General features: G+C 38.9%; 1 protein-coding gene across 1 annotated transcript in view; it reads left to right on the plus strand.

Moving 5' to 3' along the window:
- Positions 1-26833, plus strand: part of PRKAR2A (protein kinase cAMP-dependent type II regulatory subunit alpha) — a 70439-nt gene that overhangs the window by 18830 nt on the left and 24776 nt on the right. Inside the window, exons 2-6 of the mRNA XM_043885668.1 lie at positions 4513-4548; positions 15142-15194; positions 17634-17717; positions 22932-23038; positions 25897-26050. Coding sequence (XP_043741603.1) covers positions 4513-4548; positions 15142-15194; positions 17634-17717; positions 22932-23038; positions 25897-26050 — 434 coding nt within the window. The remainder of the gene's footprint in view (positions 1-4512; positions 4549-15141; positions 15195-17633; positions 17718-22931; positions 23039-25896; positions 26051-26833) is intronic.

Below are 26833 nucleotides of genomic sequence, written 5' to 3' on the forward strand. Positions count from 1 at the left end.
TAGGTGTATAACTTCAGTTGATGTTGTTATGGAACAAACATTAAGTTTATCACTACATTAAAATTATAGATTTTAATCTTCTGTAAATCTCTAGACTCCTTTTATTTTCTTCCTGTCTGCAGCCACACATCTAACCAGTGCACTACCTCCTTCCACCAACTGCAGTCAAGAGTGATCTTTATAAAATCCAGTCTGTGATGACTCCCTTTGCTCCAGTTTCCTCATAATGAAATGCTGTGTCCACAGCTGATCCACACACAGGGATCATTTCCAAGTGGTTGTCTCCAGCTCCACCTTGTCTGGGGGTGTCTTCATCTCTCATTAAGCCTTAATCACTCTTCTCCAGATATTCCCCTCTGGTTTTGCAGTCACATCCAGGGGAATCTTTATCAGGTTAAATCTTTGTTCCTACTCTTCTCCCCCAGCTGAACAAAAAAGAAAATACATAGAAATAACTATGATAAAGAACAGCATGTATATTATCTATAGTGAAACAGATCACCAGCCCAGGTGGGATGCATGAGACAAGTGCTCGGGCCTGGTGCACTGGGAAGACCCAGAGGAATCGGGTGGGGAGGGAGGTGGGAGGGGGGATCGGGATGGGGAATACGTGTAACTCCATGGCTGATTCATGTCAATGTATAACAAAACCCACTGAAATGTTGTTAAGTAATTAGCCTCCAACTAATAAAAATTAAAAAAAAGAAAAGAAATAACTATGGTTTATTAATTCTGAATATTGCTCTGCCACAGGATGGCTTCCAAAATGGGCCTTGCTCACTTCTTCTCCCTTATCTCTTTGTTCCTTTCCCACAGTGCTCATGCCATATCATTTGTCTTTCATTTCCCGAAATCCTGAGTTCACTCAGCTTCCATACCAACCATGCATAGAAATGACTCTCTATAGACCCAGACCTTCCTGGGCTTTATGTAGGCACTCTTCCTATGTGCTCACGGAGTACTCTGTACTTGCCTTTGTTGTAGTATCAATAGATACCACATCATTATGATGATAATTATTGGTCATTTTTAGATAGCTCCTAAGATCTTTGTTGGGCCTCCCTTGTGCTCAGCTGGTAAAGAATCTGCCTGCAATGCAGGAGACCTGGGTTCGATCCCTGGGTTGGGAAGATCCCCTGGAGAAGGGAAAGGCTACCCACTCCAGTATTCTGGGCTGGAGAATTCCTTGGACTGTATAGCCCATGGAGTCTCAAAGAGTCGGACATCATTGAGTGACTTTCACTTTCAAGATCTTTGTGGGCAGGGGCCATATCTGAATCACTTTTATTCGTATTTCCCTACTAGATCGCATAGTGCCTGTCATAGAAGGGTTCAGTAATTATTTCTTGAATGAATGAATATATATTTGGCACCAACCAATATTGAATGATTTCTATTTAGCTCAATGATAGAGGAAATAATCAATATAGAAGAATAATATAGAGGAAAATTGTGATTTTAGAAGAGGCTACTTTAATAATAGTTGGAAGCCAGGTTGCAAAAGCCTCAAAAAATAAATAAATTAAAAAATGGTCAGCTCACAAAACAGCTCATTTGGTAAGTTTGATGTTGGAGGGAAGTATTTACGTAAATTATATGACTAGAGGCCCCAGCAGGGTCTGATAGGAGTTCTCTGTGGGTAGATTGTAGGAAGATGGATATCAGATGCCGGACAGACTAGAGAAAAAGCTCAATGGGATGGACTTAAATATCATCATATAGTCACAGGTATTGGCAGAAACTACCATACCAGGGCAAACATACTGTCAGAGTTTTTGCTGTAAACTTCAACGACCATGTACCTTGTTCAACCAGCACAAGATTCTACAGAAAGAAAAAGTGAAGAAAGGATAGCAGCATTCTTTCCCTCTTCTGACCCTCAGAGAAAGCAGAATTAATTTGTGTGTGAACTCATGGAAGATACTTTATCTTTTCTCTTTTCCTTCTCTTCTTTTCTTTTTCCTTAATTGTGAACCAACAGTGAGTCCTAGAGTTTACTGATTGGGTCTCAGGACCTAGCTGGGTCATGCTCAGTTGCTTCAGGCATGTCTGACTCTTTGCGACCCCACTGACCGTAGCCTGCCAGGCTCCTCTGTCCATGGGATTTTCCTGGCAAGAATACTGGAGCGGGTTGCCATTTCCTTCTCCAGGGGATCTTTACAACTCAGGGATCAAACCTGAGTCTCCTGTGTCTCCTGAACTGCAGATGGATTTTTTACCACTGAGCCATTAGCCAGCACTTTTCTTGGGCTTCTCTTGCTTCATTGAGTGGTCCTCCCCTGACACCCTACTTCTCCCTCATCTGTTTCCAGGCACCCTGGGATATTTATCTAATCCTAAAACCTTCTTGCCTTTGGGGCTTTCCTTAAGCTTTGCCCAGAGATGCACTCTCACCCCCTGGCCTATGAGGGCCCAGCACAATTGTCACCCTTTGGTGGCAGCCCTTCCTGGCAGTCTCCATGTTGTCATTAACCATGCTGAAGGGCCTGCCCTGACAGCTGCGTTGTATTCCACTTTTGAGATTTGCTATGCTGTGCTGTTATTATTTTTGAGGCACATGTTTTCAGATCAGATAACCTAAATTTTAAGTTTTTCTACTCCCTATCAGTATTTGTTTATGATAGAAAAGGAGAGCATTTTAGGCACTGTTTTCTGCTGGAAGATTTTCTCAGATTTACACTGGTTGAATACTTGGATTAACATAAAGTCTAATCTGCTGTGTTTTGAGCTCTCTAAGCAGTGGTGAAATTAGAATCGGTGGTCTCTGAGTGCTGTAGTTATTGACTGCATCCTCTGTGTGCCTTGGCGTTGTATCTTCTTCCAACTGCAGCTGTTTCCTCTGACCCTATAAAAGTTTTTAAGATGTGTACTAATTTAAAATGAAATAACACATAGATTCATCAGGCAGCATGTCTATGCCCATTTTATTTACCTTTTCATCCACATAGTCATCCATTCAACCTAAATGCCTTAAGTCTCTTGTTTTTAATTACATTTTGCACCTTAAGTCAACTTTTTTTTTTTTTAACACTTTTGAACTCGTTCAGTTAGTGGGAATGCTTAAGGAATTTTAAAAAAATAATTTTGTCTTTTTTTTGCATGATAGATGGAAGTAGTGATTTTAAGTTCACATTTAAAAATTTTGATTCCTTCTTTGTCTTTGTTTTAAACATACAGTTCTTATTTTATGATAGGTCTATAATTTTTCTATCTAGCCCTTTGAGGTATCCCCTGATAGCACCCATGCTAAATTGTTTCACTGTGTGCTTTATAATTTCAAGTTGTATACTAATATTTGGTGGGGTCTTAATTACGGAAACCCCATGAGGCCTGGATTGAGGGCTTACGCTGGTGTATTTTCATCTGTTTACCTGAGTGATGAGACGTGTGTTTTAAAATGATCAAAGGCAACTCTCCCACATCCCTCAAGCTTCATAAAATGAGGGATCTTTATTTTGTCCACTAATGTTTTCTAAATTGTCTACTATACTGCATGGCATGTACTAGGTACTCTGCTTATATTTTTAATCCATTCTTTTATTGAGGAAGTAGTGGCAGGCTATTGTAGGTACTTCCAGGAACCACCGGGATTTTCTTTTGATTATTTGCCTATTTGTTCCAGTAACATATCTTTGACCCTGTGCTATGCAAAATGATAATTCTAATCCTATTAAGATGAGCATTTCCCTCTTTCCTGGGTCTATATTTGTTTTAGAAACTTTGCATTAGAGTTTGGCTCTCAGAGCCATCTTCAATTTCTTTTTTAGTAACCCTCAAATTTCTGTTTTTTGGAGACTAATAAGGCATATTCTGTATGTTTTTTAAAATAAAATTAATCAGATTAATCTTTGAAGGTAGAAAAACCCACCTTGTTCAAATGATATAGTTCAGTAGTAAGAATTCAGATAACCATCAAGCACAAGGAATGATATAGGTGAGAAGCAGGAAAAATTAGCAAAAAGAAAAAAAAGATTTTTAACTTAAAGACATGTGATACATTTTTCTGATTAATACACTGACCATGGGTGGAAAAAACCCATCCATATTGAAGGAGATAACTTAATGGTTCATTTTTTTATTTTAGTGTGATACTCACTGAATTATTTTAAAAGGAAATGTAAATACTATTAGTTAGCAGGTCTTGTAATTATTTTTAAAAGAATAAAGTTTAAATGTTTGATATCGTGACATTACCAGTAAATTTAGTAGACTTCTTTCTCATCTGGTGTGACACAAATTAGATGGAACTTGAATGTGAGCAGAAATAAAATTCCCACTCATGTTAAAGTTATGAAGAGTTTGTTTTCAAAGACATATATATATATTCTTTATGCTGTCTTTATGTGAACATGTTGAACCACTGTCTGTGGTTGATGATGGAAGAATATGAATTGACCCACCACTTGGTATTGAGTTTCCTGATTTTGCTCTGAAAGATCTTTACAAAAAGGGGAAATAAAGATGGGGTCGTGTGACATAATGATGACTAAACATTGTTTTTTTGTTTTGCAGTTCCAATTCCTGGCAGATTTGATCGGCGAGTATCAGGTATATATTCTTTTTCATAACATACTACTAAAATGTTATTTTAAGATGGAATTATCTTAAATAAAAACATGTTCATCTTTTTAATAAAAAGGTAAGTTGATAGCATTATAGAACATTATCAGAATTACCTGTGATGCCTTTGTTGTTTCATTTTGTTTTAAATATATATGTGCTTATTTTTAGATTACTATAGTAAGTTTGTCTCATTTATGTCATTGATATTTTTCCATGTTCATAATTAGGGCTTCTAAAAACAACTTTTCATATGACTATTTCTGGCATTCTAGATTACACTTGCCATTAATTTTTTTTTACGGTCTATTTATTTTTATTTTTGGCTGTGGTGGGTCTTCGTTGCTGCACATGGGCTTTTTCTAGTTGGGGCGAGGGGGTTGCTCTGTGTTGTGGTGCACGGGCCTCTCACTGAGGTGGTCTCTCCTGTGAGGCACAGGCCCTAGGGCGCGAGGCCTCAGTAGTGGCAGTTTGCAGGCCCTGGAGCCTGGGCTCAATAGTTGTGGAGCACGGGCTTGGCATGTGTGGTCTTCCAGAGCAGAGATTGAATCCGTGTCTCCTGCATTGGCAGGTGGATTCTTAACCACGGAACCACCAGCGAAGTCAGCCATTAACTTCTTGCTCATGTTGTTGAGCCCCTTAAATTACTTCCTCAGTTGTAGCGCTGGGAGTAGCAGTCTCTGGTCAGAGACTGAGCATTGCCTTGGCTTCTTTATTCTACTTTCAAGAGACAATCTAGAAAATGGGCTAAAGGGAGAAAGACGCCCTGCCAAGACCTGTTCTTCACCTCCATCTCACTAATATAGGTGGTGCTGACTCCTTTCATTTATTTTTTAAATATATTTTTATATTCTTGACTTACAAATGTACTCCTTTAATTTAGAAGTAAAATAGTTTCTCAGATTGTTTTATTTGGCATTCCTTTATTAACAAAAAATGAATATTTTCCAAATACAGGAAGTCTTTTTATTTTTTTATAGCAACTATAAGCTCAGTTGGTAAAGAATCTGCCTGCAGTGCAGGAGATCTGGGTTCGATCCCTGGGTTGGGAAGATCCCCTGGAGAAGGAGACGTCAACCCACTCCAGTATCCTTGCCTGGAAAATCTCGTGGACAGAGGAGCCTGGTGGGCTGCAGTCCATGGGGTCGCAAAGAGTCGGGCACAACTGAGTGACTAACACAACAACAAGTTTAATAATACATTTCCCATTTAACTGTTAGGATCTAGATAATTTAATTTTGCTCTTTTTTATTGACTCAATAATTTTGATCTGTGACTGGGACCTACTTCCTGGCACACAGCAAGTATTCAGTAAATATGTATTGACTATATATATGTCTCTTTATTTCATGATTTTTCTTAAGCTGAGAAGGTTCCCATTTTTTCATAGAGCTGATAAATATGTTTTCTGAAAGTTTTTCTTATAATTAAAATGCTAAGCTTCTGGATATATCTAGTTTATTTGGTTGTACAGTTGGGATGTTAATGTGTTTCAAAATTGCTATGTGAGCTATATGTTTCCTGTCATTCTTTCATATCCCTTTTTCAGGGAAGTTTCTTGATTTTAAATTGTCATGTGACCTAATTATCTAGTAAGGCTCCAAATCCCTTGTCTACTCCTCAGTCCTTTTCTTTGAGAGAATCTGCTCATTTATGTTTTCAGAAAGTTTTTGCTAAGGCTGTACACCAAAGTCTGTTGAAAGGAGTTAGAAGAATGTGTTGTTTCCTATAAAAAGTCATTTACAGAGATAGGAATTCCCTGGTGGTCCAGTGGTGAGGACTGAGCTTTCACTGCAGGGGGTACAGGTTTGATCCCTGGTTGGGGGTGAAAAGGGACTTAGATCCCTTATGCCTCGAAGTGCAGCTAAAAAAGAAAAAAAAAAAGTCATTTATGGAGAGGAAATAGAGTAGGAATTAAGGCTAGTATGAGACTTATGAACTGCTATCTCCCATTTCTGTTCTTCCCTGCACCTCGTTTTACCCAAAGTTTCGTAATAATAGCTGTTGACATCTGTGGGACAGGCCGGGGAAATGGAGAGTGCAGTGACACCTCCTCCAGAGGTCACAGAGGGTCACAGATGAATTGCTGCGTAGGCTGTTTGTCAGTGTGGTTCAGTCCTTGAACTCTGCAGAACTCAGACAAGTGCTTGGTATTATCCCTCATCCTTAGCTCTTACAGTCTTATTGAAAAGTTAAAACTTATTAATATCACTCAAATGTTAAATGAAAATAAAGAATTCTTAACAGAACCAAAAATGATTATGCAGCAGAGAAAATAGCTTGTTAGCAAGAGCTAATGTTTTTTGAGTGTAGGCTGTGTACTCGGTACACATTTTTAAGGTCTTCCTAAATGCCTGCCTTGTGTTGTTGAATATAATCCTCACACTAACACTATGAGTTACATGCTATGATTACCCCATTATACGGGTGGGGAAACTGGGGCAAAGCAGAGGTTACATAATTTGAAACAGTCAAGGTGATAAAATGCCCAAAGATAGCTTAATGCCTAAGTACTAACCTTCCCAACCCTAAGTACCCATTCTTGTACCCTCTAGAACTCTTGCTCAGTCTTCAGCTAAATCCCCTAAATTTCTTAGCCCATACTCTGAGTTGGGTCTTCATCTTCATTATCTAGCTGAAGCTTGGCTTGCCCTGAAGGCTCACTTCTCTTTCACTTTCCTTGTAACACTGATAGCAGATGAGTGAATGTCTCTTTTGTTCCTCACTGTTGCTTCCAGACTGCTCTCTCCTCCCTAAAGCCCTCAGCCTCAAACCTCACATTATATTCTCCCAGCCACCGCCCCTCCTTGTTTTAGTCCTATAATAGCCCCCAGGTTCCTTCTTATTTCCACATAGATAATACTTTGACCATCCGGTCTTTCCATTCCTTGACCTCCTCTCCTCCGGGGTTGTGGTCTTCCGCCTACTTCAGCTGCTCACTGCCGTGGTTGTACTGTGGTAGGACCAGCATCGCAACTTTCATATGCTCAATCAGTGATCCAGGTCTTCCAACAGCTCCTTTGCTGTCCTCCTCCAGCTCTCACAACTCATTGATCCTGTCTCTTTCTCATTCTTTCTCAGTTCCTCCTTACTAACCTTAAATTTCTTGATCAGTGATTATAACCACTTCCTCAGTTCTCTTTTCCTTTTATATTTGCTTGGCTAAGCCACACTCTGGTTAAACCCATTCTCCACATATTCTGTGTCTGCACTGCATCTGTCCTTGGTGGAAGGGAAACATGCAGCCCTGCTGACTGATCTCACTCTCAGTTCATGATCATTAAACTCTAGTGCACTCTTGGTGACCACAATCATACTGTTTCTATACTTCTTTCATTCTCTTGTTCTCCTAGGTAAGTCTTTCATACCTTCTTTCTCCCCAAACCTATAACACCTCCTCCTGCTCCTATTCCTAGCAGATAATCTTCTCAATTTAACTAAAGAGACAGAAATAATAGAAGAGAATTTCCATGACTCCCACCACATCTGACCTTCCCACCTGCCTGTGAGTCCAGTTGTCCACCTGTACACTAGATCTCAACCCTGCGTCCTTCCAGCAGTTACCTCTTCTTTACCCTGCGTAATCCTCATCATTCAGCTGTTTTTTCTCAGCAGCACATCACTGGCTGTCCCTTCTTAAAGTACAACTTCTACAAATCACTGTCCCCTCTCCAGCTACCACTCTTTCTCTCTGCCTGTCTTTACAGCAAAACCTCTCAAAAGAGTGGTCTGTACATACTTCGAGTTTCTCTTCTGTTCTCTCTTGAGCCCATTCTAGTCAGACTTTTGTTCCCATATCTCACCAAAGCTACCTTTGTGGACTGCTCACTCACATTCTTCAGACCCTCATTTGAAGGATACCTTCCCAGGCCTTAAGTAAAGCCTATCTAAAATCCTCGCCCCTCCCCAGCACACAAACACAGCCTATCTCCCTACTTTATTTTCTCCTTAGTGCCCTTCCTCTTTTAACTTACTTATTCCGTTTACCATCTCGTTCAGTATGCAAGGGTATAAATGCCAGTCGGGCAGGGAATTTCATCTGTTTTGTTCGCTGGTGTATAGTTAACATTTGGAACAGTGTTGGTAAATATAGCTGGATCAGGAAGGATCAGGAATCAGGAAGATAAATTATTGTAGGCAGAAAAAAAAAATCAAGAAGCGCTTCTTGGAGGGAGGCAGAAGTTGCACTGGAAGTTGGAAAATATGGTTACTCTTGGGCAAGTACCAAGAAGGATGCATTCTAGGTAGAAGAATGTCTTAAGACTTGAAGGAGGATAAACGGGACCCAGCTGCTCTGGCCGTCGGAGAGGAGATAAAATTGGAGGAACTTCTCTGGTGGTGCAGAGGTTAAGACTCTGCTCCCACTGCAGAGGACATGGGTTCAGCCCCCGGGCAGGGAAGATCTGAATGTGCCATGAGGTACAGCCAAAGGAAAAGAAAATTTTAATAAAATAAATTGGAAAGAGAGTTAGGAAATGGGCTCCTGATGTGATCCAAGGATCTCAGCTAAACTATTTGTGTGAATACATGTGCTTTGTCAGACACTGCGGAAGAGAATTCAACGACTCAGGATGTCTGACTGAGTAATAACCTGGAAGGTCGAGCAGCAGAGGAGAGCTCGCAGTTCTTGAGTGTCTCCTGTGAGCCAGGCCTTGAATGTGAATGTGAATGTGAATGTCTCCTCCTGTTATTAACCCTTTAACATGGTTCTAGTATTGTTATACCCTCATACCATGGAAGAGACCAAGGACTGGGGACGTAGAGAAATAGTGAGTGTGGACTAATGGGTCCACTCTCAGACTGTTGTGAGTGTAGCTTCAGAGATGAGGCCTTCCCCTCTTTGATGCTGCCTCTCCCCTGCAAAGTACTGGAATTGAAAAACTGCACCTTCCAAATCCTACGTTCTAGCAGAACAGCCCCTCTACATCAAGTGATAAATACATCAATTGAAGACAGTCCATAAATTCTTTCAAGGCAGATTTCTTGAATTTGTCCTAGATTAGCGTTAACTGTCCTTGAGTTTGAAACGTTAGTTTGATTCTGTTCATTTAAAAACTTAAAAAAGGAAAACCAAAAACCTTTCATTTTATAGATTACTGCTGTTTGTTTATTTATTTATTTTTTTAGATTACTGCTGTTTAAAAAGGCACCCAGTCTGTAGTGTTTTGTTATGGCAGCTCTAGCTCTCTAATATACCAGGCTGTATCAACTCCTCATGGGAACCAGCAGGACAGCATAGGGCCTGAAGCCAGTGACCAGGCCTGGTAGAAATGAAGGGGTTTTCTCTCACAAATACACTTTAGTGATTCACATTTCTGGATGAAGAAAGCAGCAGTTAAAATCTAGAGGAGGAGATTAGACTGGATAAGCCATTGTTGCTTTGTAGTTTCCTATTACTAACTAGTGACATCTGCTGTGCAGTGGAGGCAATTACTTCCCTCAAGTGGGGCTGCGCTGCTGTTTTATTAGCCTTTGTCTTCAACAGGTCTTGAGCATCTCATGACTTTCAGTGTAGTTCTTGAGGCTCCAGAGGGGATCACACTAACCCCGGGACTCCCCAGGTAACTTGTACACTGTGATAAGCTTCCTGATATTTAGAACCATAAGGGACAGCAATCACAGAGAACTAAAAATAGATTTTTATATAGAAAATGAGAAAAGTAATTTGGGATCAGGACCAGGAAGAAGTAGAGAGGTTGAGGTAAACAGAGGAAGAAGAAAAAGGAGTTGAGTCTGATGTTCAAAAAGAAAGGTGAAAACATCCAAACCAGTTTAAAAAAATAAAGATACACTGTTTTTCCACTAATGTCTGTGTGTGCTCAGTCGTGTCCAACTCTTTGCAACCCCATAGACTGTAGCCCACCAGCTTCTCTGTCCATGGGATTTCCCGGGCAAGAATACTGGAGTGGGTTGCTACTTCCTTCTCCATTTTTCACAAATACGAAAAATATTAATAATTTTAATGAAAATAATTGCTTTTGTTTAAATCATAATTCTGTGTCTTAAGACTTCAAGATGTAACATTTGTTGCCTCAGTTAAATTAATGTCTAAAAATACAAAAATGAGCTAAGGCGCTACAGTACTTTCCTCCAAAATCAGAAGAAGAGCAAGCCTGAAAATAATCGAGCTCAAGACTAAGTGTCATTATCAGTAAAATCCTGTCAGTCTCATCATTAAAAGACTTGTTATTTTCAACTTTTTAAATGAAAAATTTCCATACATATGCAAAAGTAGAGAAAGTTAATATAATCCCCGTGTACCCACCTATCTCCAAAATGAGGGTTTTCAAAATGCATTTATCAAAGAAGACATTTTGAAATCCTGGACCAAGGAGTAACAGGGTAGACTGAATAGAGGTCAAATATGAGAATATTTCTGAGGCAAAATTTGATGTATTCATTGGGTAACAGATGGAAAGAAGGCAGTAATGGTGAGTTCCAGATTTCTAGTTTAGAAAACTGGGCTGACAATGACAGCGTTAATCAAGAGCACAGAGAACCAAGAGGTTTGCAGTTTAACGTAGTGTCTGATGAGCTGCCTTCAACACAGCTTTCTCAGCCCCCTACTCAAATACCTATGAAAATATGAAAAGTGACAGCAGTAACATCTAAGAACTCAGGAACGTGTCTGCCTTAATCTTTAGGACAGTCCTGAGATAAACTTGTTGCCTTGTGGAAAGAGGAATGGCTTGGCGAAAGATAGGGAGTCGTTATATTCCATCCCTTCCCTGGCTCAGCTCCAAAAGCCTGTGCTACAAGGAGTTGGGCAGCACTCTATACAGAACATTACCTGATGCTGTTTTAGGGATTAGAATGATGTCTGTTCTCTTACTCCCTTCTCCCGAGTTTTCCTCAGTCTGTTTAAGGATTCTGGTTTCCTGTTAGGCAGAGTATTGATGGCGGTACAGCACAGAAGGCATGGCCCACACCTATAGGCTGGACAAGAAAGGGCATCCTGTCCACAGGTCACGTGGGGAGTTACCATTTCTCAGGTATTCCATTAGTTCAGAAAGTCAGTGAGAAGGAGGAAGCTGGAGGGCAGCTAGACCAGCACTGCAGTGAGTAAATGTCTCTAAGAAATCAGGAATTGAGAGTGGTATGTATCATCTCATCCCTTCATTGTAGATACATAGAGATTTTTAGCCATTATACAGAAGAATGGAGTGTAGGGTCAAGAATCAGTCATATCCCTTGCCTGCTCACAAATAAGATGTAAACCCTAAAAAACAACATAAGGCTTATAAATGAAGTTGGTGGATTAAGGATATAAGAGGAATGAAGATTAGAAGGGTCCACTACAAAATGCTGATTTGTTGTTCAGTTGCTCAGTCATGTCCAACTCTGCAACGCCATGGACTGCAGCATGCCCGGCTTCCCTGTCCTTCACCATTTCCTGGAGTTTGTTCAAACTTATGTCCATTGAGTTGGTGATGCTATCCAACCATCTTGTCCTCTGTTGTCCCCTTCTTCTGCCTTCAGTCTTTCCCAGCATCAGGGTCTTTTCCAGTGAGTCAGTTCTTCACATCAGGTGGCCAAAGTACCGGAGCTTCAGCTTCAGCATCAGTCCTTCCAATGAGTATTCAGGGTTGATTTCCTTTAGGATTGTCTGGTTTGATCTTGCAGTCCAAGGGACTCTCCAGAGTCTTCTCCAGCACCACAGTTGAAAAGCATCAATTCTTTGGCGCTCAGCTTTCTTTATGGTCCAACTCTCACATCCATACATGACTACTGGGAAAACCATAGCTTTGACTAGACGGACCTTTGTTGGCAAAGTAATGTATCTGCTTTTTAATATGCTGTCTAGGTTGGTCATAACTTTTCTTCCAAGGAGCAAGCATCTTTTAATTTCATGGCTGCAGTCACCATCTGCAGTGATTTTGGAGCCCAAGAAAAGGAAGTCTGTCGCTGTTTCCATCATTTATCCATCTATTTGCCATGAAGTGATGGGTCCAGATGCCATAATCTTAGTTTTTTGAATGTTGAGTTTTAAGCCAGCTTTTTCACTCTCCTCTTTCACTTTTATCAAGAGGCTCTTTAGTTCCTCTTCACTTTTTGCCGTAAGGGTGGTATCTGTATATCTGAGGTTATTCGTATTTCTCCCAGCAATCTTGATTCCAGCTTTGCTTCATCCACCCCAGCATTTCTCATGATGTACTCTGCATATAAGTTAAATAACCAGGGTGACAATATACAGCCTTGACATACTCCTTTCCCAATTTGGAACCAGTCTGTTGTTCCATGTCCAGTTCTAACTGTTGCTTCTTGACCTGCATACAGATTTCTCAGGAGGCAGGTCAGGTGGTCTGGTATTCCCTTCTTTAAGAATTTTCCACAGCTTGTTGTGATCCACACAGTCAAAGGCTTTGGCGTAGTTGCATGAGAGGGCAAGCGAAGTAAAATTTTTAAGGGCAAAATCTGTAATACAAGACAGCCTTGAAGAGAGGACAGTTGTTGAAAGAGCTCGGATAGAGAATAGAACCAAGATAATAGTAATTAAAGCTCCAGAAAACCAGAACAAGTGAAACATGATAATGGCAGTAGTTCAGCGAGGTGACATTTGCTGCCTCCTTACTGTGTGCCAGGCACTTGTTTACTTGGATCCTTACAACAGTCCTCAGAGCGGAATCACCAGCTCCAGTGTGCAGAAGAGAAGGTAGAGATTTGAAGTAAACCAAGCCAGGTCACACAGTTATTGCAAATAATTGAGGATTTTTTTAGAAGAAAAACTTTTCCTTAGCTATAATGACCTATTATACTAAAGCTGTTGTGAGGAAGGAACAGGTTTGTTGCTTCCTGGGTAACACCAGTGATCACATCTAGACATTCTTGGCAAAATAGTTTATGAGTACACTAACTTTTTTATTCATTACATAATTCACTGTGTCTACTATTGTCATCACTATGGGTAAGATTTTAAAAGCATGACTTGTATTGACATCTCCAATTCTAACTCATCTAGTGTTCTGTATTTGTATTAATATTCCCCTTTTCTCCAGTAAAAAACTAAGTGTATATTTGTTTACTCACAGCTGTAGTACACAGAGGAGTTTTGGAATTATTGTACCACTGCCATCATCAATTCTTTTTTGTTGTTGGATACATCCCACTGAGGGTGGATGGTCAGAGTATTATGTTCAGAAGCTACTTAAAATCATTCCCCTTTCCTTTTCTGTGGTTATGTTATCAACCTAATATGTGGTTAGGGTCATTTGTTTTTCTTTGTATTCAGTTTTTGGGTTCCTCCATCCTTATCAAATTTATGTTAAGAATATGTAAAACATTTTAACAGGGCTTAAATGTCAAAACTATATAAACTTTTGTTCTCAGAGAAGTTTCATTCCTTTCCCTACCCTGTCCCTTTTTGGTTTCTGCCTACCTTCTAGGAAACAATTTTATTACTTTTTTGGTTTATCCTTCTTTTGTTTCCTTTTGGAAAAATTAATACATTAAAAATTTTTATATGGGCTTTCCTGGTGGCTAAGCTGGTAAAAATGCAGTGTGGGAGACTTGGGTGCGATCTCTCAGTCGGAAAGGATCCCCTGGAGAAGGGAAAGGCTACCCACTCCAGTATTATGGCCTGGAGAATTCCATGGACTATAGTCCATGGGGTCGCAAAGAGTCGGACACAACTGAGCAACTTTCACTTCTGTGTATGTGTGTATATATCTCTCTCTCATATGTGTATATATATATATATATATATATACACACACATACTTATTTATTCCCTCTCCCCACCATTTTTAGCTCTGCTTCTTTCTCATGGAAGTCCTTCTTTGTGGAAGGAGAGTCTGCTACGTATTAATAGTATATTCTTCACCTTTTTTTGCCTTTTTTCCCATAGAGCTGACTGTTTATTAGCCAATGGGATTCTTTCTCAATCTTTCTCATAGCTGAATTATTCAAATGCATACTTATGTCATTTATGATATCGTGGTATTATAAACAAATGTTTGGTTAGCATTGTCTTTTTTTTTTGGTTAACATTTTTTAAATCTTTGAATTTTGATAAAGACAAGTCCTGCAGCCCACTGGTACAAACACAGATTACCTACAAAGAAAACCAAGTTGGCTTTGAATTATATAATATTGTATTTATAACAGAGCCTGACAAATAGTATTATATTTATTTTGTTAAAATTCATTCTTTCAAGTCATTCTAATACATAATGAGGTTGAGATATTTTGATTTTTTTTCGTGATTACTCCAATTCCATATCCATATGTTTATATTGCATGTATTGTGCTTGGTGGTTTTCTGTTCCTGCTTCATAGCTCAGCAGAGACAGTACTTCCTTGCTTATCCTTGCCACTACCATAGAATTTAGTAGATGATGTTTTTTATGGTTTCTCTTCTATTTGGACTACCAATCCCTGGATAGCTGACTTTTCATCACTAACAGAATGCCTGGCATTACTAGGTACTTAATATATTAGTTAATTGAAGGAAGGGGTTGCAAAGTTCATTATAGCTTTAGAAAACAGTGAACAAAAGGAAATTATGTTTACTTCCTATTTTCCAGTAAAATACACATCTGTTTTATTCATTTTTCTCTTTATTTTTTTTCTCTCCAACTTTAGTCTGTGCTGAGACCTATAACCCTGATGAGGAAGAGGAAGATACTGATCCAAGGGTAAGAACTGCAGCAAAGGTATTAGGTAGAATAATTTCAGTCCCCACTCACTCCCCTTCTCTGTGTACCAAGTCTAATCATGCTGATATTTAAAATAAATACAGATTAAAATCTCAGCATATTGTCGTTTATCTAACATACTGACAATTATTAAGAAGAATAGGAAGCAAGATTGGTTGAGGATATGATAAGAAGGGGTGCCTAGCTGTAGCTGTCAGCTTTATACTTAGTCAAGCCAACTGACTCAGCAGTTACCTGCAGGAGAATTCATGCCTACCAGTTGGATCCTTCCTAAGGATCCTTTCTAGGGAGGTTATTGCAGTATTGTAATAGTGAAAGATGGAAGCAACATAAATGAACTAAAATAGGGGTTTCCAGGGGCTAAATTATGGCACATTCAAATCAAGAAAATCTGAAGCCATTGGAAATGATGGTACAGGACTGGATTTAAGGACATGGACTGTTGTAAATTTGAGGTACATTTTATACAGCATTTTGTAATACAAAAAAATTTTGAGTATCTATCCATCTTCATACCCATTTACTTGTTTACTTATTTGTACAAAGATTTATGCCTGGAAGGCATACACCCCAGATTTTAACAGTAGTTGTTGCAAGACTACAGTTGATTTGGGGGTTGCTTTTTCAAAAACTCAGATTTTTAAACTATTATATAGTTAACAAGTTACTTTTATAAAAGCAAATTTGAACCGTCTTTTTAAAAAGATTGATGTTAAAAAGAATCTTTAATGATCTTTCAAATATGCCTTAAAGTGAGCAGACTAGAAAAGATTTCTGAACTATTCTAATAATAAAATGCTACCATTGTGTGAATATAATAGACATGTAGGTTTTTAAATTTTTCATTCTTGATGTTATAAAATTTTGAAAAGACTTTTAAAAGTTAAAACTTTTTCAACTGACTAATATTATAAATTTAAATTACTTAGCACTTTGACATCTGTTATTTCTGGTCTAAATTAAGTGATGTAGATTTTTTAGGGTGAAGACAATATTTAGGATGGTGCTTAATAGGTTTTTCAATTATAACATCGTTGCTGGGCAATAATTCTTTTTTAGTTCGAAAAACAAGCATTGACTATCTATAGTATTAGTGGTAGTAGTAATAATTATTGAGCACCTACTGAATGCCGGGTTCTATTTTAAACACTGCCTGTATCAGCTCATTTAATTCTATGGCAACTCTGATTTTGTAGGCACCACTAATATTACTGGTAATACTAAGTTTGTCGATGTTTGAACTCCTGCTCATACAGTGGTTGTTTACTTGCCATCTCCATTTAGATTTCAATAGACAGCTTACAGTAAGCTCCTGATGATTTCCACTGAGACATTCTTTCTCACCCACAGTCTTCCCCAGCTTATTAAATGGCAGCTCTATCCTTCCTGTTGCTCAGGTCCAAAATTTTAAGGTCACCCTCAGCTCCTCTTAATTTTTTATACCCGCATTCAATTTTTCAGCAAATCCAGTGGGCTCAGTCTTCAGATCATATCCAAAATTCCAGTACTTCTCAACACCTCCATGGCTACCACCTTGATCATAAGTTTAACACTAGGATAATCTCAGACGCTTCCTGGCTTCTGCTCCTGTGTCCCTCAAGGCTGTTCTTCACTTAGGAACCAACTTGAGCCTTTAAAATCATCAGTCAGATCTCTTTCCTTCCTCAGTCAGAACCCTGAGATTGCCCCCATGTCACTAGAGAAAAGTTCCAGTTCTGTGATTTACGTTGCCCTCCACCTAACCCCCAAACCAGGTCTCTTCCTGATCTTTTCCCCTCGCTCTTTGTCAGTCACACCTGTCTCCTGGTTTTTCTCAAACATGCTATTCACCCAACATATTGTTTCCATTTGCTATTCCTTCTGCTTGAGGTCGTCTTCACAGAGACGTCCACATGACTCACCCCCACAGGTTGTCCTCAGTTCCTTAGGGTCTTGACACAAAGGTCACCTCCTCAGGCCTCATCTGGACACAGGCCTGCGTGTGCACACACTTTTAATCACCCTGCCCGGCCTTATTTTTCTCCTTGGCCCTACCACTCTCTACCATACTTCATGTGTTTATTGATGGTGAGAGCAGGTGTTTATGTCTTGTGTTCACTGCTCTGTCCTCAGAGCTGAGATGGTGCCTGGCACCTAGCTGATGCAAATGTTTGTTGAATGAATGAACGTGTAACCTTCTGCCTTACGGATGGGGATTCTGGGGCTCCCAGCGGATAGCTGACTTGCTGCCAGCCATACCCCCATCCCATTGCCTGTCCACGATCAGGGTGCTGCTTGGTATTTGTATAAAATTAAAATTATGGTAAACATACTCTTAATTTTTCCCATTTTTAGGAGAAAGAAATATTTTAATTTGTAAGTTAAGTAATATTTTTAAATGGAATATTAAAATTTCCCTTGTTTTCTTTGGATTGGCAGGTGATTCATCCTAAAACAGATCAACAGCGGTGCAGACTTCAGGAAGCTTGCAAAGATATTCTTCTCTTCAAAAATCTTGATCCGGTAGCACTGACTTTGTAAAATATTTTTGTCTTTTAGCTTTTCATTATTTAAACAGTTTTTAGCATCTTAGCCACAGCCATATGAGGCAATAAAACCTTAGCTGCTTCTTTTGCATTGTGTTTAGCACTATAGCTAAACACAGATGACTTTTAATATTTCTCTGAACTGCTTTGGTACTTCCTCCAAGGCAGTACGATTTGCGGACCATGCATTTGGGTCATGTCAAAAGGAAATGCTCAGGTTTGCATGACCCTGGCTTAGTTCGGAGGATCTTTATTTATGCTGCAGAGTAATTTCTCTAAAGATGCCAGTGTGGTGTCCTCCTTACCAGTAGCAGTTACACACTGGAAGTGGGTGACTTCTCACCTCTTTGGTGTGAGGCATCTCTTGTGATTATTCTCAGTTTAGACCCCAGGACTGGGACACACAGAGTGGTATGTGTCTATCGGGCTCCGCACAGGATCTGTGTGTGCCTGTCTTCCCCTTCTTGGTGAAGATGGAGAACAGGGCTGCCTCCTGAGCACAGAGGTGCTTCAAATTTCCTATTTCTTCAGTACTTTGAGGGCCATGTGCTGAAGGCCCATGGATGACTGAATTGCTGGGCCTGCTGGGGAATCCCAGAATGTGCAGAGACAGAAGGGATGGGAAATAGAATTTTCCTACTACCCAGTTCCTGCAAATAAAGTCTTCTGAAGATATTCCCACAGCCCTCTGGGAACTGGATTGGTCAGACATGAGTCCATGATGTATTCCTGGCGTCTGTAAAAACCAGACTGTTTGGTAGCTTTGTGGTTATAGGGATAGCTGGAACTTTAATCAGAAATCTATTAGTCTAAGACTGAATAAAACAAGAACAGTGAGTTCAAGGAAAGGCTGGTTGTAATAAATACTAGTCTGTCTGTTGTTTTCCCTGGAAGACCCATCTGTATCAATAGAAAAGGGACTTACTTCTTTATCTACTGTGAATAAAACCCCTGGTAAATGTTATACTAGCAGATGTTCCAAAGGAAGTTGTTATGTCAGTCTAGTATTCAGATTTTTCTTAGTGATGAAGAACATCATTTTACCATTTCAGTATTGAAAAATAAATTTTTCAAATTTAATTATATTTTTCTGACATTTTATCTTGAAAATGTTCAAATACAACGAAGTGAGAAGGGTTTTACAGAACGTGTATTTATCCTCTGCCTTGATTCTAACATTAACACTTTACTATGCTTGTTGTGTTATATGCCATCTACCCTCAACAAAGGGGTTGGCAACCTTTTGCTAGAAGAACCAGATGTGTGCTGTGCTTAGTCACTAGTTGTGTCCGACTCTTTGGGACCCCCTGGACTGCAGCCCACCAGGCTTCTCTGTCCATGGGGATTCTCCAGGCAAGAATACCAGAGTGGGTTGCCATGCCCTCTTCCAGGGTATCTTCCCAACCGGGGTATCGAACCCAGGTCTCTCTCATTGCAAATGAATTCTTTACCATCTGAGCCACCAGGGAAGCCCATAGCAAATAGGAAACATTTCTGTCACAAGTGCTGAACTTCATTATTTTAGCAGGAAAGCAGCCATAGGCAATGAATAAATGAAAGTGTATGGCTGTGTTCCAGTAAAACGTTTACAGTCAGCTGTTTGCTGCCCTACATTAACCCATCTTATTTTTTTTGGATAGTGTCAGTATAGTTGCCTTAAAAATTTTGGTATTCATATCATGAACTGGAGTTCAATATTTGTTTGTTGCTGTTTACATGTAATGAAACGCATGCATGAGTTTTAAATGTACATTCACTTAGGTTTGACAAATGTATACCTTTAAGTAATCCAAGCCCCTGTCAAGAATATAGAATTTTGGGGACTTCCCTGATAGTTCAGTGGCTAAGACTCTGCAGTCCCAATGTAGAGGGCCCGAGTTCAATCCCTGGTCAGGAAACTAGATACTGCAGTTAAGACCCAGCACAGCCAAATACATAAAAATAAATATTTTTTAAAAAGAAAGAAGATTATAGAAGTTAGGACTTCCCTGGCGGTCCAGTCGCTAAGACTAAGACTGCACTCCAAATGCAGGCACTTATCAGGGAGCTAAAGTTTCGCATGCCACACAATGTATGCAGCCAGAAAAAAGATACAGAATATTACTACCACTTCAGAAACTTTCCTCATGCCCTTTCATGATCAATTCTTGTTCCCCTCCCCATAGAGGCAACTTCTATTTTGATTTATTCTACCATAAATTCATTTTGCCTTCTAGAATTTCATGTAAGTGGAATCGTACAAGATATGAAATCATATAAGATTTCATATAATAAATCATACAAGATTTCTCTCTGTTGTGAGAAACTCCTTTTGCTCAGCACAATATTTTTGAGATTATTTCGTGTTGTTCAGCATTCCATTTTATTTTTTCATTTGTTATTTTGAACTAGTTTTAGCCTCACAAAAAAGTGAACATAGTAAAGAGTTCCCATATGGCCCTCATCTAAGTTTCCCCAATGTTAGCATCTTACGTAACCATGGTACAGTTATCAAAACCAGGGAATTTACATTATTAAAATATCATTAATTAAACTAAAAACCTTGTTCAGATTTCATCAGTTTTTTCCCTAATGTTTTTTTTTCCCCATAGTTAATGATCCAGTCCAGAATCCCATATTGCAACCAAAATCCCATTTTGGTTGTTATTTTTCCATAGTCTCCTCCAGTTTCTGATAGTTTTCAGTCCTTTCTTGTATTTCATAATCTTGACAGTTTGAAGAGTGCTGGTTAGTTACATTATAGCATATACCTCAATTTGAATTTGTTTGATGTTTCTTCACGATTGAAATGTGGTTGTACATCTTGGCCAGGCTACTGTAGAAATTATACTGTGTCCTTCTCAGAGGATCAGCTCGAGGGATCCATGATGTCAGTGTGTCATTGTGCATGATGTTAGTTCATTCCCTTTTATTTCTGAGTAGTATTCCATTATATGAAGATGACAGTTTGCTTATTCATTTTTCTGACAATGGATACCTGGTCTATTTCTTGGTTTTTAACTCTTGATAATAATGCTGTGGACATTTTGTGCTCTTCAGTAAAACACCCGAGGACAAAAATAGCTGAGTCATAGGGTAGATGTATTTTTTATTTTATAAAAAACTGCTGGATCTTTTTCAAAGTGATTTTACCATTTTGTATTCCTTCCAACAATATATGATATTTCCAGTTGTTCTATATCCTTACCAACTTTTGATATTATCCGTCTTTTAAAATTTTAGCCATTCCAGTGAGTGTATTTGTTTCCACTTTAAAAACAATTTGCTTTTCAAACTTTTGTGTTTAAATTTTCAAATTTACGGAAAAATCAAAACTTGTGTATATTCTTTACCTAGATTGACCAGTTGTTAACGTTTTGCCATATTTACTCTGTCTCTTATGTGTATATGTATGCACATATATAGGTACGTATAAACTGCTTTTTAAGGTCCTGAACCATTTATGAATATATTGAGGACATCATGGCTCTTAGCCACTAAATGCCTTAAGTTATATTTTCCAAGAACAAAGATATTCTCCTCCATTAACATACTATCATTATTAAGCCCAAGAAATTTAACACTGTTGTAATAATAATATCTAAGTACAGTCCATATTAAGCTTTTCCCAGGAAAGTTTTCTATAGCTTTTTTGTTTTGTTTTCCAGTCCTGAATCACATGTTGCTTTTGGTTGTCATGGCATGACTTTAGTCCCCTCTAACCCAGAATGCTTCCCCCATATATTATTCTATATCTCATGACACGGATGTTTTTGAAGAGTCTGGGCCAGAAGATTTGTTACTCAGAACATGAGGCTGCCAGTGGACAGGCCACAGGCCATACACACCAGGTGTAGATTACCTGTAATTAAATGTGAGGTTTCAGGCAACACTGGGCTCACACTCCACATGAATGTGGACACACGAGTAGCAAGCCTTCTTTTGTAGTATCTGTCAGCTTGTACAGTATTCACCACCCATGGAACTATGGAACTAAAGAGCTGCTTGTTGGTGATACATTATTTTAAGTAGCAAAATGCTAAATCATATGGAATTATTCAGCAATAAAATTATTTCCTTGCCAAGCCTTCAATCCACATTCCTCCAAAGAGAAAGTCTTTCTGTGAGTTGAAACTGGTCTCTAGTGCTCCCTAACAGTCACTGGGGCTTCCCAGGCGGTGCTAGTGTTAAAGAACCTGCCGGCTAATGCAGGAGACATAAGAGATGAAAATTTGATCCCTGGGTTGGCAAGATCCCCTGGAGAAGGGCACAGCAACCCACTCTAGTAGTCTTGCCTGGACAATCCCATGGACAGAGGAGCCTGGTGGGCTGCAGTTCATAGGGTCACACAGAGTTGGACACGACTGAAGCTAACTTAGCATGCGCATATGCTCAACAGTCACTGGCAGAGGGATGCTGGCCCTAGACTGAGACCACTGTATTGTTAGAATTTAATAGCACTGTTTTGTTTTGATTATTTTAATACTTGTTGGTGCAGTTACCTTCTGGTTATTGCAGGTAATACTGGTAAATCATTGTATGTGTTGTATGTAAATAACTATAGCAATATTAAGTGTCTGATAATAGAGCTTATTTATTAAGTACCTATTATGTGATAAATATTTTCCGTAGATTTTTCTCCTTTAGTCATGAAAGTTGATGAGCTGGAAGCTATTTATTAAACACTTTTTTGTAATGAAGAAACAGACTCAGATTAAGTGATGTGCTTGACTAGGAAGGGCAGCTGTGCTGCTCCACGAGATAACCTCTGAAACATCTCAGTCTGTTAGATTTGATGATCCTGTTAAGATCAACACCTGTAGGAAGGTGGCGTCATAACATTACACGTGATACAGTAGAGCCATCATGGCTGTCCACGTGTCATCAAGGCAGGTGACAGTCTTGTGGGTGTGGCTGGATGAATAGGCACCATGGTTTAGATGCCTGTTTTCATGTAAATTGTAGAAATTTTTTTTTTCCCGCCACAAGCGATACTGCCTCAGAGAGCTTGGTAACTGGGCTGTGTATGTGGACGTGCAAAGCTGAATGGCCACAGGAAGGCATTTGTTTCAGACCCTTAGATTTCTGCTTGGATGTGGGGGATAGTCTGATGTGAGGACTTCTCCCATGTAGTCACCATCTGAGATAAACAGTTTATTTTTTTCCCTCATAAATGTAAAGGCCATCTTTTCTCCTTGTGTGTTCCCTGCAGGAACAGCTATCCCAAGTCCTTGATGCCATGTTTGAAAGGACGGTCAAAGTTGATGAGCATGTCATTGACCAAGGAGATGATGGAGACAACTTTTATGTCATTGAACGGTAGGAGATGGTGTTCTGTAGTTGTACACCTGTGCTTAGTAAGATTCGCGGTTCAGGGCAGGTGCTTTACCCTGCGCCTTGTTCAGCCCAGACAGGACTGAGGGCCAGTGAACAAGCTCCTCAGAGTGTGCCGCCTCCGCCCACAGCCCGCCCTTCTCTGTCTTTTGCTGCCCTGAGGCCTCAGTACAGCACGTACTTGGGTTGCACTATCTGCAATTAGGTGAGCTGTGCAAGATGCCTTTATAAACATGCTATTTGCAAGTGTCCGAGAGAAGTCATTTCCATGACACTTTATTGTCATCCAGATCATTCAGTCCTAGCCTGACTTTATACTTGAGTGTATTTCCTCAGCCTCCATACCTCTGGCCCCTTTTGGCTCTGTCCCAGGTTTAGGTCTGTTGGGAGACATGAAACCTGGGGGTTTAACCTGCTCACCCTGGGGTGTCCTCACCTCTTGAGCTGTTACTATTGACACCATCTGGGGGACTCCCTCTGACTCCCTCTCAGTCCTGAAAAGAACACTCTCACCAGAGTTTAGGATCAATAAGATGTTGCTTCACCGGTATCTTCCATTAGTTATTTTTCATTTTGTCTTTTCAAGTAATTTCACAGTTACAGAATTGTTACACAAATAGTACAAAAAATTCTTAGAAACCTAGGTTCTCCGGGTTAATGTTTTACCAGATTAGCTTTGTGTTTGAAAGTAAGTTGCAGGTATAAGCCCTTTTATCTCCAAATATATGTATATATTTCCTAAAATAGGACATTTTCTTACATAAGCATAAACCAATTATGAAAATCAGATACTAACATTTTATACAGTACCCTCATCTACTGTGCAGATCTTATTCAATTTTTTCCAATTGTTTTCCTGATTTTTAAGGGTCTTTTTATCTGTATCAAGTAGCTGTACTAGATTCAACTGTCCCCTTTCTTATCGAAGCCTTTTGCTCATTCAGAAAAATGTTCAAGAATGTATTCCTTAGATAACTTTTGGGCCCTTGATACCGTGACAAATGATTCCAATTAGAGTTAGGAAGGAAATGTTTTATTTAAAGAGGAAAGATGATACAAATAATATAGTCTTAAAGAGTCTTTTACTTTTATCTGTCATGCTTAGGCTTCCTTCATAGAATTCTATGAGTAGTGGCAGAAAAAAATTTTTAAGTTATATCACCACTTCTTTGCTTCTTGTGTAACATGTGATACCTAGTGATTTTTATCAGACACGTGGAGGCTCTTTGTAGGAAATTTAAGAAAAAAAAAAAACAAGCAAAACAGGGAAAAAAGTAATTTTGCCCTAATTTTATCACCAGAGTATATTTTTTCTTTTTTTCCCCTTTGCCTTACTGTTTGGTCAGATCCATTACCCCAAATTTGGTTCAGATATCAAGACTGATCATACCACACACACAGACTAAAAGGCTATGAAAAGATTGATCATTCTCATAATGTGTGTTTTAAAGGTGAACAGGGTAGGTTCCCAGGAGGTTCAGAAATGACTTGAGGCAGCACAGAGAGGTGACTGGCTTGGTATTTCATGGTATTAGAAGGTAGAGCTGAGGTAGAGTACTCTTGTATGTGGGCAGGCTCTTGTCTGATTTGGATTTCCCATAAACACCACATGAGGGGGCACCTAAGTTTTCTTATCAACTTTCCCAGATGTGAGACAGAAGAGGAAAAAGTATTGGAGTGGTAGGGCTTCAAAGCTGATAACAATCAAACACGTAAAATGTAGTTAACGCTTTATTAAATTTATATATATGTTTTCATGTACATTGGCTTGATTTTAAAAATCTGTTTGAAGTGGTTTGCCATAGGATACAATATTATTCTATGTCATCGTTTATATTGACTGCATAATATCAATATAGACATATATTTGACCCATCTTATTGTTAGCAGATTAAATTGTGATTTTTGCTGTTATAAATATTACCTGGTGAGCATCCTTGCAGTTAAATATTTTCCAGTATCTTCTATTATCTCCTTTAGAATGCCTAGAAATGAAATTACTGTGTGTAAAAGGGTCTCTCCAAGGAATTTGTTCTGTTGTTAATTATCTTGGAGAAATTTGGAAATGTTTACATTTGCTTCAGTGGTGTATTGAGAGTGCCTATTTCTCCAAATGCTGTCCATTGTGAATATTTTTCTTTAGCCACTGTTAGTGAACACTCAATGGAGAGAAAATTGTATTTTAAAAAAATTTTAATCAGTTCTACATCCTAGTTTTCAACAGACTACAAAAGAAAACCCAACCAGTCATTTCAGTACCTCCGGGAAAAGCATTTGACAAAGTTTAGCACCTTTTCATGGTAAAAACTCAGCAAAATAGGAGTAGGAGGGACTTTTTTTTTTTTTTAGAAGGGACTTTTATCCGATCTAATTAAAGGTATTTATTTTAAAAAATCTATAGCTAACTTCATACTTAATGGTGAAAAACTGAATGTTTTCCCTTTAAGATGGAGAACCAGAGAAGCATGTCTGCTTTCACCTCTTCATGCAGTATTACACTATAGGTCCTAGCTGATGCAATAAAGCAAGGAAGAAGAGGGAGTGAGGAAAGAAGAACTGATGGGAGGGAGGAAGGGCATACAGGTTGGAAAGGAAGAAAAATAAAGCTGTCTTTGTTTGTGGATGACATGATCCTCTAGAAAATGCCAAGTTCACTCATTAGAACTAATAAATGAGTTTAGCAAGATCACACAATACTAAGTCAAATGCAAAAATCTATTATATTTCTATATACTAGCAAAAAATCTGTTGGAATTCCCCCAATAACAACATTGTATATCATATATACCTTCTATTCGTGTATACCTGCCCATTATAAATGAAGTTGTTTCTTATATTTCCAGGGGAACCTATGATATTTTAGTAACAAAAGGTAATCAAACCCGCTCCGTTGGTCAGTATGACAACCATGGAAGTTTTGGAGAACTAGCTCTGATGTACAATACCCCGAGAGCTGCTACCATTGTCGCCACTTCAGAAGGCTCCCTTTGGGGACTGGTGAGTTAGAGAAATCGTTCTCCTTGCATAGCATGGTATTACTCTCCCTGACTTCTGGGTCTCTGTCCTTGGCTGTTTGTTCACAGTATATTTTATAGCTGGTTATCTGAAAGACACTGTGGAAGATTTTAACCTATGTGTTTTTCCATTTCCCTGAAGTGATTTGTCAACAGACTGTTTATTCCAAATTACATGGAAAAAACTGAGTCTTGTGACCTAGCAGTTGTGTCAGCTCTTACCGCATTTTCTTCTTATGTTTTTATCAGATAAGCAGAGAGAAGAAGGATAACTACAGAAGAGACCAGTCTAGAAAAATAAGTGTCATTGAAAGCTCTGCCAAAAATGTTTTCCATCTCTAACTATCCTAGGACTAACTTTTCACTAACAGATGGTGTTTGACCATCTGTTTATTCATTGGTCCATGCCAATAGTCAGTAGATTTAGATGACCAGAAAGGCTGACAGCCATGTTCTGGGAAACAGAACTTTCCCAGAATATCTTAGGCATTGACTGCTAAGGTCCTATCCTCTATTAATAATGACCCACCTTGCATCCTTCAGTATCAAGCCTTCAAAATATATAATTTTTCCTTCTTAAAAGAATCATCCTCTTGTACAAATTCCAGATTTCGTTTTTAAAATGTTCACCTCTATGGTAATTTGTTTCCATTTACCCTATAAGCAGAATTAAATGTATACATTGAAATTATCAATATATTTCCTAAAAAAAAAAAAAATCACATTTTAAAGACATACTAAAGCACTTTATTGTGCTATACTAGTG

This window comes from Cervus elaphus, chromosome 24 (assembly GCF_910594005.1).
Source record: "Cervus elaphus chromosome 24, mCerEla1.1, whole genome shotgun sequence".
NCBI lineage: Eukaryota > Metazoa > Chordata > Mammalia > Artiodactyla > Cervidae > Cervus > Cervus elaphus.